General features: G+C 41.8%; 1 protein-coding gene across 6 annotated transcripts in view; it reads left to right on the top strand.

Annotated features, from left to right (window-relative positions):
* FRMD4B (FERM domain containing 4B) overlaps positions 1–12,533 on the top strand; it is a 185,591-nt gene that overhangs the window by 141,551 nt on the left and 31,507 nt on the right. For all 6 annotated transcript variants that reach the window (XM_067542245.1, XM_067542255.1, XM_067542272.1 and 3 more), the window contains 4 exons: positions 6,740–6,823; positions 7,993–8,058; positions 9,322–9,379; positions 10,646–10,732. In XM_067542245.1, the coding sequence (XP_067398346.1) occupies positions 6,740–6,823; positions 7,993–8,058; positions 9,322–9,379; positions 10,646–10,732 (295 nt within the window). The remainder of the gene's footprint in view (positions 1–6,739; positions 6,824–7,992; positions 8,059–9,321; positions 9,380–10,645; positions 10,733–12,533) is intronic.

The raw sequence follows: 12,533 nt of genomic DNA, 5'->3' as shown, positions 1-12,533 counted from the left end.
GCACTGTAGAGTTCGAAAAGCCTTTTGACAGATGCTCTTGCAAATGCCTGATACTGTTTTTGTCCTCTGTGCGAGGGGTCAAACCCTGTCGTCGTTCCATAGAGAAGCTCCCCATTGGCTAAAGGAATAAGGGCCTGATTCTGGAAAGTTCTGAGAACCTCCAACTCCCATTGAAGTACATCAGTTGATCAGCCCTTCTCAGGATTTGGGCCTTATGACTAGAAAAACTTCCTGAATGTTCTGGAATACTGTACTGTAGCAGACTGAGAGACTAGGGAAATAATGCAAATGTCTGGTGTTTGGCACCAAGAAGACCAATCAAATGAATGTATCTTAAAATGCTGCGCCAAGACCCATCTGCTCTATTCGCTTCTCCCCTCTGCTTGGAGCTCTCCACTGGATTGTACTCTCCTGTTTGGTTTGAAGGGAGGGGGGTTTGTACTAAGTTCAAGTTTCCTTATCTCACTGTGAAAAGCTCTCCCTTGCTCCACCTGTTCTATAGCTCCCCCTCCCCCTTATTTCCGTCTACACCCCTTTCACTCCCTATCCACCCTCATTTTTTTTTTTTTTTTTTGCTGCCTCCTCCCACGCCTGCTTTCAAACTGCCTTTATGCATGGAACAACATCCCAATGAATAAACACTAAACCCCCGCCTCCCTGTCCTCCTTCAAAAAACTTCTGAAGACACATCTGTTCCAGACGCATTCCAGCCCTAAGACTGACATTCCACTCACTGAGTCTGGCTCTCTGGTCTCCGCTCATCCACACTGGTGTGAACTGGGAGTAGCTCTATTGAAGTCAATAGAGTTACACTCATTGGATCAGAATCGTGCCTGGTGTCTGTTCGGTCTTATGTAAAAAATAATGCACAGTGTTCTCATTCAGTGATAGTCAGTCTTTGTACAGTTACAGGAGTTGGCAATTCTCAAGAATCAGGATAAGTGTCGGAATGTTTTAAGTAATCTAACCATTCTCCTGACAGAGGAATTACAGATCCCATTTCTAGTATTTAATTTGTATGTGGGTCATTCTTTTTCTAACACAAAACATATCGAAGAACAGCAGAGGAAATTTTTAAAAGAAGATTTCTCCAGCATATGGAGTACATGGCAATACTGCATTGTCTCTTGCATGTTCCAATCCCTTCTCTTGAAGAGATTCAGATAATAGAACAGAGACCCCCAGTCAGGACTGCCAGGCAGAGGAGGCATCCCCGGACTCAGTGGAGGCCACCTCACTGCTGAATGGTGTCTGCCCTCTCAATAATCCAAACTCCCAATTATCCGAATAAAATCCCTGCCCCCTGTGCTGTTTGGGAGTGTATTGTGTTGATTTTTGGGTGCCCAGCATCAGCCATCTTTTAAAGGAGCCTGATTTTCAGAAGTTTGGGTGCTCAGCACATTTTGAAAACAAGGCCACTGTAGGCTTCTCGGATTGAACTTCCAAAATCCTTTAAAGAATTGAGCTGAATATAAAATATCCTGCTCAGAAGGACGTATATAGTAATAACTTGTTCCTAATTATCAGACAGTGTTATTAGGTTATTATTGATGAGAGGACCAGAGGCTCAGAGAACACAGGAAAATCATACATGATGTCTTTCCTGGTGATAGAATCCTTTTTTTTGTGACATTTGTTTGCAAAACAATTCAGGAGTGACAAAAACACCTAATATCACTTTATGATCCATTCCAGACTTACCAAGAAGTTGTTAAGATTTGCACAGAAATGTGAGATGTTGAACTTTTATGCTATATCAAATGTAATTGGTTTGTTAGTTAGTGCTGTCCTGGGTGTGTCTATTGCTGTTGCCTATTACTTCATGCTCCACATTTTATGATAATCTCATTAACCACGTTTTGTTCCATCAACGTGTTTACCTTAAGTTACTGCATTAGCAACAAAAATACATGATTTGACACAGTGGACACAAGGAAAAGGCTGGGCATCTATTGACAAATGGTTTTAATTAGCACAGTTCTGTCGTGTCAGTAAATCTTTAGCTAGCAGGGAGTGTTGTATCACCAAATCACAAGCTGTGAAGAAACACATACTGAGACTGAAAATATATTATGAATCCTTTTTAATTTTTTTAATTCTTAGTAACATACTTTCAGCAACGTGTGCCATTATTGTTCGACTTAACTTCTTAAAATTCTATTGGGGATTTATGTATAAACTTAAAATGTTTAGCCACAATCTATTTTTTCTGATATAAGGTGGGTTTCAATAGGCAGATAAAGTTAGGCCAGACTTTCTGTTAGAAAAACATGGTAGTTTACATGATTAGATTTCTATTCTTAGCATAGTATCTGTTTGGATTTTGTTGTTGGGTTTGTTTGGGGTTTTTTTAGGGATACACTGCACTCAATCCACACACAGCACAATCACTCAGAGCTGTACATACAGATCGAGGGCAGAATCTCACCCTAAGCTTGTTCATATTGTTTCAGAAAACTAAATATAGAGAATACATAGAATGGAAATTAAAACATTGTGTTGTGAGAGGCACACAATGTATATTTTCATTTAAATCTCATAATCAGTGTTTTCCCATCCAGATGATGGTGATCAATTCAAGTTATGTTGAATTTCCACTAGGGGACAAATTTTTCCCCCTATAAGGGGGTGGGATGGAAAAGAAAGAAGAAAATGCACATTTTCTTTCATATTCCTCCTGGAGGGAAAATACTTCAAATGAGCTTGTCTCATATTCTCTTCCTAGGAAAGAAACAAACTTTTGCCAGAGAAATTCAGCCCTGTTGACCCCGTGCATTTTAAGTGTTGAAATGGTGCCAGGAACCACCAGGGCCGAGTTATGAAGAAGCCCCTTGGTATTGGAGGTCAGATTAAATGCAAGTGGGGGGCCCCCCAGTCCTGACAGCTGAATTCCAGCATTGCTGGCTTGTGTTATCTCCCACTACAACCAACCCACCACCTACAATAACAGTCCCCCACTCAAACATTCATACAGCCAGAGTCATTTTTCAGAGAGAGGCTTTCAGAATTCTGCTCAAAGCCGGGCCCATTGAGCTATTGCTCAAAGTGAGTTATATTTTGTTTGTTTGGGCGGGTCGTTTCGACAGTGGAGCAGTGAGGGTTTCTGCACAGTCCCCTCCTCATGATTTCACCTCTGTAAAAACGGAACAGCAGCCTGTCATTCAAATTGCTGCAATTTTCCTCTGGACGCCTCACCTCTGAGAAACAGCTGAGTCTCTTAGTAAGGCCTGCGTAGTGATTCTAAAGGTCAGGGGAAGAACATGCTTTGTCCCCTCTGTCCAGAGGGAGAAGTGATAATGAACTTTTTGGGAGGCGGAGAGAGGCTCTGACTCTAGTTTCTCACTCTCCATGAAGCTGTGAATCACCACAAATGCTAATCCCTAGTGTGTACTCAGCAGCATGGCGCCATTTAAATGCCAGGCTGTGCAATTTACCAGAGGGCAAAGGTACGTGATGAATGAAGTGGAAGGATGGTCATTAGAAATTTCAGGCCTTCTCTGTAATAACCAAACTCCCCTACAGTAGTCTGGTACTTCCAGGAGCCAGGCTGCAGAATGCTATGTGGAATATGCACCTGTCAAACTGTGCATAAAAAGGTGGCTGGATATGAGATTGGGACCTTGGGAAAGTGATAACTTCCAAGGCCCAGCTTTCCCCAGACAAAAATTGTTTTATTCTTCATATTTATGGGGAACTGGGGGTTTGGTGGGGGGAAGGTTATGTTCTGATGCCAGAGGTATGCCCAGCTGTGTAAATCATCAGAGCTCTGTTGACTTCAGTCAAGCTCTGTCACCTTTCACGAGCAGGGGGCCTGGCCCAGCATCTTTTCTCTCTTGGCCTCCATTTCAAGTCCAGTCGAGGCCCGGCAAGCGATTACAATTTGTGGCTGCGGCAGAACAGTTCTCAGGGGCCTGTGAAAGGAGCTGACGGTCTGGGTGTGGAGGGTTTGCATAAAGGCTACTCTCTGTAGCCAGGAGGGGAGTCCCCAAAAGGGACTTGTGGTGGGAGGCCTAGCCCCATCGGGCGGTGAGAGCGCTGGCTCTCCTGACCGAAAGGCAGCAGGCTGTGCAGAGCTCAGTGTAGGGTCAGATTGCAGCTATTTCAGCAGTATCAAGGGGCATATTTATTTGTTAAGACAGGAAGAGAGCTAAGCTGGAGCCTTTGTTATCTGATGAGGATCAAATGTTCATAGACTAGTCTCCTGTCCTGCCGTGTGCTGAGATGAGAGGCCTAGCAATGAGGCAGAAAGCCTGCCCCAGCTTAAAGCCTGCCCCGGCTCAGAGCCTTGTGTACTAAGGCTGACATTTTCAAATGGAGGTGATTAGTGCAGGCATCGAAATGAGTAGCCCGGTGTCCAGAGATGCTGAGCACCCATTGCATTCAGTGAGATTTAGCGCCTGTGGAAATGAAGCTACCTCCGTGGGACCCTGATCCTGCTGGCGCAGTCACGAAACTCCCAAATGAGGGGCCTACATATGGATTTTGGTGCTGAAAACTAGCCCCGTTCTCCCCCAGCTGTCAACACTGTGGCCTGAATGTCTGTATTTAGGAAGGACCCACCCCTCCTCGTTGAGTTCTCATTTCCTTCTAAAACCCAGTCCGATGTAGTTCAGTGGAGTGATCAGCATCACCAACCCAAAGTGCCCTAAAACCAGGAGTCTGGTCCCAAAAAATCATGAAACTGGTTTAAAGACTGAGATTTTTCTTTTAAAAAATAAATAGAAGTTGGGTTCTTTTTATTTGCTTTCTAATTTCTGACTCTTTAGGGAGCACTTGGTTTATGTTTTCAAGATTTTTCTCCATAATCCTGAGGGCTAGAAACTTACTGAGGGGATTTTTGTGTGTTTGGTTTTTGTTTTGTTAGTTTAAATGGAAGCTGAGATTCCCGTGTAATTGCTCTTAATCCCAGCAGCTCAGACTCTAAGGCAATAACACTAACTATCGTGAGAGTTGGCAACACCGAGTTTAACAAAAAAAAAGATTCTGATTTTCTCCCCAAATCCGTATTTGTGGCATTCAGGTGCTGGCCAGAATGCCAAGAGCTGTGCATGTTTCCAGTACAAGAGAACTGCTGTGGGAAGCTCAGAAATAAAACTTAAAGCCAGTTGGTGTGTTATGCCACCCTTGGTGGCAACTTCAGCAGAAGCAGCGAAGAATAAAATGAGGCTGTTGATTGTCTTCATTGCTAAAGGAGGTTCCTCTGTATCCGGGTTGACACATTGTCAGGGTGATGTGGAAGAAGCTTGTGCTGCTGCTAGCCCGTGGTTTGAATAAACACGGCTTGCATTGACAGTGTCTTCAGCGCAACACATGCCAAAAGCACTGAGCCCTCTTCCAAGAAGTCAACTGCAGTGCTTTCTCTAGATTCGGTATTACAAGACCTGTGTGTATGCTGCTGTTTTCATGCTCCTCTCTAGCAATGCACAGTGGCACACATGCCAAGAAATACTGAAGGAAGAACTGAATATGACTTATCCAAAATCTTGAACTGCAGTGTCTGATCGGCAAGCTGGCAAAACAGAAACATGAACAACTCCTCCATGAAGTCACCCAGCTTGTTCAATTCAGAAATCTAGGCCAGAGCTAATGAATCAGAGCAGTGCATTCTTTACATAAAAAAGTCATGTTTATGCCTGTTCCTATCACTGCTAAAGCATGCATAAATCCTGCAGAAATGAGGCGTGCAAGTTTCAGCTGATTGATTAATGAAGCACTGTAAACAGAAAGTATTAACCAATTCAGTGCTGTCTATTTTGCCAACTTCAGTGGGTGCTAGTTTGTTTGTTTGTTCAAAAAGTGCTGCTTATTGTGTTTACTTTTATTAGAATATGAGCTATTTTTCTAGAACTGCTCAAAAATGGAATTACTGCTATTTTGATGATAGTTTTTGTCCTAAATTGGGCCCCAAAGTAAAAATACCTGAACTTTTCACAGAATGAAACGTTCAGAAAAATTTCTGTTATAGAGGGCGAAACATTTTGTTTGTTTCAACATTTACAATCCAGACCAACATTTCGACATACCCTAATTGAAATGTTTTATTTCAGTTTGCCAACCTGAAATGAAAACAGTTTGTTTCCGCTCAGGTTAATGTTAATCTCTGTGTCCACCCAAACCTCTGCAGTGTTTCATGGGAATTATAGTTCCAGGTTAAAACCAAAAATGAAACATTTTATTTAGGTTTTCTCCATGGAAATTCTACCAAAATTGGTGTGGGTTTTTTTCCTTGCAGAAAATGTTGATTTTTGACTATACCTGTTTTTTCAACAGAAAAATATTTGGTTAGAAATTTTTCAACGAGCCCTAGTATTTTTCGTGTCTAGAATAGGAGTGGATTTCTAACTAAAGACTGAACAAAAATTCTACTGGAAAGGGCAAAAACAACATTGTCATTCAGGCACATGGTTTCCTTTCTGCAAATGCTATGGGCAGGTTTCCTGTATTCTGCCTGGAATCAATAGTATTTTTTAAAAAGACTGATAAATACCATCTCTTTTTTTTCTTCAGCAGCCTAGTTTCTCCATTAGCCATGATATTGTGCTCAAAATGAGTGTACAGGACAGCATTTTACAGGATTGTCATATGAGAAAGCCTATATAGAATTAGATTGCTGGAATATGGTTCAAATAAATGATACTGGTCTTGGGTAACTAATACCAGTGGCTCTATTCTTTTACAGAAGCTAACGACTACATCTGTGATTTCACAGCAGTAACTTTTGTACCATTCTTATTTTTAGTGACGATAACACAAGAAAAGATTTAAAGATACTGCCTGTCTTTCCTACCAGGACGTTGCAGGAACACCCATCACTTGCTTACTGGTAAGCTCCTTGCTAGTATAGAAATGTAAATATTCGTAGCAATTACCAGGTCAGTTTTGCAGATCGTTTGCAAAGGTTGTAGCATGTGTTATAAGTGGGTTAGATTCCAAGTCCTGTATCTTAAGACTTCCAACCTTTTGGAGGTTTTGAATCCAAACCCAGATCTGAATCCAAATGTGTTAGCTAGCCCCTGCCTTTGTGATATGGGTCAAACAAAATCTCCCAACTTCGAAGAGACTTGCAATCCAAACTCCAGCCCAACTCAGCATTTTGCAAATGACCCTAATTATTTATAACAAGCTGACTTAAAATAATTCTCCAGGCATGGGGGTGTCTGAAATACAGAGCCACTTACAGCTTTGTGGCTTGAGTCCATCTCTGGCACGTGTCCGTAAGTAAGAAATGCAGCTCAGCATTGTGATGTGAAGAAACAATATTAAACATTAATATACTTTTACGTTGTAATTGATCCCCTTTGTGCAAGTACGGTATCACCAACTTTATTTCTTTTCTAGGCCCTAATTTATTATGTTTTTCTCACGATACCACTAATACTTTTAGGACTCATTTTTTCCTACTAAATGCTATGCAGCTAAATGACTTGGCTTGTTTTTCATTTGTCTTCAATAGTGGTAAAGGTCCAAATGCATATTTTGTTTCTAATTCCAGCAGAACAAAATGTAGATGCAAATGATGGAGTGACAATGGTAGAGGTTGTTGTTGATGATCTGTAGGTTCATTTGTTACATGGCTGAGAATAAAAATAACCTGTGTGAATATGTGGGAATTAACACATCTGTTATAACTTTATTCTGCCTTACATATGCAGCACTAGCCACTGTTTGAAGTCCAGGGTTCTTTAGGCGCTAGATATGAATTTATCCAATTAGTACCATTATTCCACAGCAGCATCTGTAACAAAGCTGGTTGATCTGAAATGATTAGCTAATTAAACTCTGGAACATTGGATGCTATAATAAGGATTAGACAAAAGATTCCATTCTGCATAATGAAGGATTGGAATAAAGTCATTATGAAACTGGAACTATTGGGAAAATGTTCAATGAACTATCTTTTGTGCATGCTGGGTTTGAATATCCTCAATTGTTACTGCATGTAAAAAAAAAAAATAACTGAGACTCTACATTGATTTTGTGCTTGTTTTGCAGTGAGGACAGAGTCATTGAACATTATATAAAAATTAAAGGTCTGACCAGAGGACAAGCTATTGTTCAGTGAGTGAATCACTTATTTAATTGGGGGGTTACATGTGAAATACTTTCTGCAGCTGTGTGGGAATGCATGCTCTTCTGGTAGTCATTCATAGTGAACCTTTACCATTCAGACCTGTAGCGATGACATTTTTGATTGATATAGGTTAATGTAGGTTGGCTGTTTGTATTAAACAATGTCTTAAATTTTTCATTTCACAAGTCCCCAGTTAAGGTTTCACCTTGTTTAAATATCTTCGATCTGCAGAAAATGATTATGGCCTCCTTTTAATATCAGTATCTGGGGGGTTGCCTTCATGCTTTGTTTGTTAACAGTTAATTTTTAGCCCTAAATCGGAAGGAGGATGTTGCCTTAAATTGTGTAAGGATAACAAATATATTTATTGTTTAAAAATGGTTTCAATTTGGTTTTCAAAAAATGAGGGACATGGGGTCTGTTCCAAAGCCCATTGAAGTCAATGGACAAATTCCCATTGACTTTGCTGAGCTTTATATCAGACCCTAGAAGCACCGAGTGGAGGTGAATAAAGTGTAAAGGCCTGGTACGCCCAGAGGTTGGAGAAGAGCTACAAAGTTATATGAAGCAGACAGCATGCAAGTTTCTCCACACAGTTCTCTGACTGCACTTCTCTCCTGACCAGCAAGAGTCCTGCTGTTAAGTCTTAGGGCTCTTTCAAGTAGGAATGTAGAATAAATTATCTTTTTTCAGCAGTTCACTAACCCATTAAATCACCTTAGTCCCTTAATGGCATAATTGTATAATATTACTACTTCAGACCACTTCTTTTCTGAGGTTACCATAACTCTCCTTCCCATTTTGCCGAGTCACCAGAATTAAGTAAGTGTAGGCAGCTCTTTCCCTGCAACATTCTGTCTTGGATGGTTTAGACAAAACAAATCCTGCATTTTGGCAGGGGATTAGACTAGATGACCCTTGCGGTCCCTTCTAACCCTATGATTCTAACATTTCAGAAAAGGCCTTTCAGTCTGTAGTTTTAGTCTCAGCTTCCTCAACTCTTAATAAGAGGAATTACAGGGAACAGCTACTTTATTTTTCAAAATTTTGTTGCATATGCACAAAAGTTTTGCCATCTATTTCAACTGGGCCAGAATTTCACCCCTGTTCCCAATGGATGGTGCTGAGCCTCTCACTTAATGTGCAAAAGATAAATGTCTTGATCTGAATACATATGTAAAAGATGATATGTTAATAGACATTACTCTCTCCAGAGCAACTCATCAGATGCACTTTAAATCTGTCTACAGGTACATGAAAGTGGTAGAAGCTCTGCCTACATATGGAGTCCATTACTATGGAGTAAAGGTTAGTGACTGTTCACAGATAACGTGATTGCATTCTTGAAGTTTCTCTACACGATATCTGCCTGTCCGTATTAAAAACTGGACTTCTGATTCATACTTTTTCAGTGTTCTTAAAGAACTGTTTTGTTATTGGTGGACTACAGATCATTTACAGAAAGGCAGAAGGGAATCTTTTTTTTTTTTTTTTTTAAACAAGAACACAAAAAACCCTTTGTAATCCTATCATCCTAATTAAACTAGATATCACTTCTAGCTTTTAAGCAGTTACATTTTTTCTCATCTTGATTAACAATGCACCATGTCTCTGGAGAAATGTAACAGAGAAAAGACTAAGGGTACATCTGTGCTGTAGCCCGGGGTGTGGTTTACAGCTTGTGCAGACATACCTGCGCTAGCTGTACTCTAGCTAGCTTGCTAAAAATAGCAGTGAGGACATGGAGGCATGGCGCATTGGCTGCGCAATCAAATATATACCCAGGGAGTCAGGCAGGCATATGCAGCCCACACCCTCAGAGCTATTTAAGCTTAAAGTTAGCACAGATGCTTCTACATGAGCTTCAAAACACACCCCTAGCTGCAGTTTAGATGTATCCCATGTGATGTAATCAGTGACATCCTGCTGCCATTACCATGCTCAGCATTCTCTTCTTTCCCACCCCCCGGAACATTTTAAGCGTTCTGTGAAAATTGAACAAAATCCCGCTAACAAAATGTCTATATAACTGAAAATATTTTTGAGGTGGGGGAGGGAATAGTTTAATAACTAGTCTCTACACTGGGAACAAACCTTGGATAAACGGGCAAAGCATGAGCAAAAAGTCTTTGTTGCGTATGAGGGCATCTGTCCATCATGGCCACTAACTATGCTGGATGAGGACTATTAGACAGAGTCTGCTGTTTCCTTTCAGCTTTTTTTTTTTTTTTTGGGTGCAATGCATCTGTGCATTGGCCACATCCTCTACTGCCCTGCGTCCTTCCCTCCCCGCAGTCTCACCTGGAGTGAGCTACACCCACTTGGTGCGGAGTCTTTTTGCCCACTTGAACAACCAGCCGACAGCCTCCGTTTTCCCGCAGCTCCATCTGAGATGGCAGTGGCAGAGTCCTTTCATCACAATCTTGCTGCTTGATTGCAGGCTTGTTTGCAAAGTACTCCTGTGTTCCTAACCCGCTGATACGTGTCGCTGAATGAAATAGGCAAATACTATGTAATCTTTGACGTTCTTAATTCCTAATCAGATCTCGGTTCTTGTGTTCTTCCATTTTACAGGATAAACAAGGAATCCCTTGGTGGCTTGGCATCAGTTATAAAGGAATTGGCCAATACGACTTACAAGACAAAGTCAAGCCTAGAAAAGTAAGTTGGTTTTTTGCCATGTCAAAATACATTTTTTTTTTAAGCCATTGCTAACTCCAGTCCTGAGGAAAATGAAAGCTTTAGGACACCATGAATTCTGGAAAACTGGAGGGGAAAGCATGCTTCCTCTCCATCAGATAGCCAGTGCAAACTTTTAATGTGCAGTCCAAATGTGTTACCTTGGGGGGTTTGTTTTACATGTGCTTCTAATGAGTTTGATGGTCTCAGTGCATTCGCTACCAAATTCTTCAAAACTTCACAGTATGAAGCAATCTGGTGGAGGTGTCTCTGCTTTACACGGGATAAGAGTTATTGGTCCTGGCTTTAGTCTTTCCTCAAACAAAATCTCCGTTGACTTCAGTGGGTGTTTTTGGGTGTGAAACGATTGGTGGATCAGGCCAGAACATCAGATTAGTATCTCAGATGGTGATCTCCTTGGTGAAGCTGCAGGCCAATCAGTGCCTCTGCTGAGTCCCAGGATGTGTGGAACTGTGGATGGCAGGTTGAGAACATGTGTTGGAGTATCTGAGGCTCCTCATCCCCCTCTGTGTATTTGAGTAATCCCTGCCAGTAATCTCCATTACTAAAGCAAAGCATAGGGCTCTGTATTCCCATGCTGGCTTCCTCTAAGTCATCCATCAGCGAGCCCTAACAGGCCCCTCTGCTGGCAGGCTTCAAAATGATGTGTGCGGGAACTATTCCAGCTCAACAACTGATTAAATCCCATTCGGAGCTGGAACGAGCCCTGAAGGTTTTTGGAGAACTGGTTTCCTAGGTTGGGTGGAGGGGGAGGTTTCGGCACATGCACGAGTTGTGCTATGGGGGGAACACACCTGGGTTCTCTCTTGCAGCTGTGTCTCCTCTGTCCCCTGCATGTCAGAGCCATGGAAGCCATGCAGAACGGGTTCTCTGTTGTGCTTCCTGATCCCAGGATTTGGGCAGTAGCTCACAGGAGCGTGCGTCCTGCCAGTGGCCACGTCTTCAGATCAGTTTCGACCATTGCACAGGCCAGATGATGGAAAGTTACATAGGCGGAGGGAGCATGTAGAACAGAATTGGTTAGCGCATACTCTGGATGAGTTTCTGGAAACCTGGCTTTATGAAAATGTGAGATCCATTCGTAGCAATTCAATGTGCTAAATAAGACCCACCTTTACCACTGTGTCACTATTCTTCTCTCCCATATGACAATCCGCTATTGGTTGGTTCCTTGTGTTTTTAGCTAATTTGTTACCAAGATCGATCTCTTAAATTTCTCACATGTTCGGTCCAGTGCAAGGCCTTTATTTAATCCCAGGGCTTTTTGCTGTTCATGCCACGATGACAGAACGGGTTTGATTTGAGTGTGTGATTATAAAATAGCTAAGATTGGTAAAAGATCAAATCCACATGGATTCACAAGGATGACTGTGCCTGATGTACTTCCAAACATTGGCTGAGTACAAACAGTACATTAATAAATGGGTAGGCAAAAGGAGGGTTGGGAATCTCATCCTCTGATCACCCCTCAGTATTGTTGCAAATACTTGCAACACTGGTACATGGACACAGTTGTGTCCAGCATCCAATGCAAAAAAGTGTGTCTGCAGCTGAACTACTGCTCAGTTTAATTCCTTTTCTACCTGTGGGATTCCAGTTCTCTAAACCAGCTGGGCAGATTGGGAAGCTCCATGATGGGACAGCCTAATTTGACTATTGACTGATCTTTGACTACTAGCAGTAAATATGCCCAATGGCCCGTGATGGGATGTTAGATGAGGTGGGTTCTGAGTTACTACAGAGAACTCTTTCTAGGTGTCTG

Source organism: Emydura macquarii, unplaced genomic scaffold (genome assembly GCF_026122565.2).
Source record: "Emydura macquarii macquarii isolate MOO-44397 ecotype Brisbane River unplaced genomic scaffold, CSIRO-AGI_Emac_v2 contig_71, whole genome shotgun sequence".
Lineage (NCBI taxonomy): Eukaryota > Metazoa > Chordata > Testudines > Chelidae > Emydura > Emydura macquarii.
The sequence above is the reverse complement of the archived record's forward strand: the minus strand, read 5'-3'. Positions and strand labels throughout refer to the sequence as shown.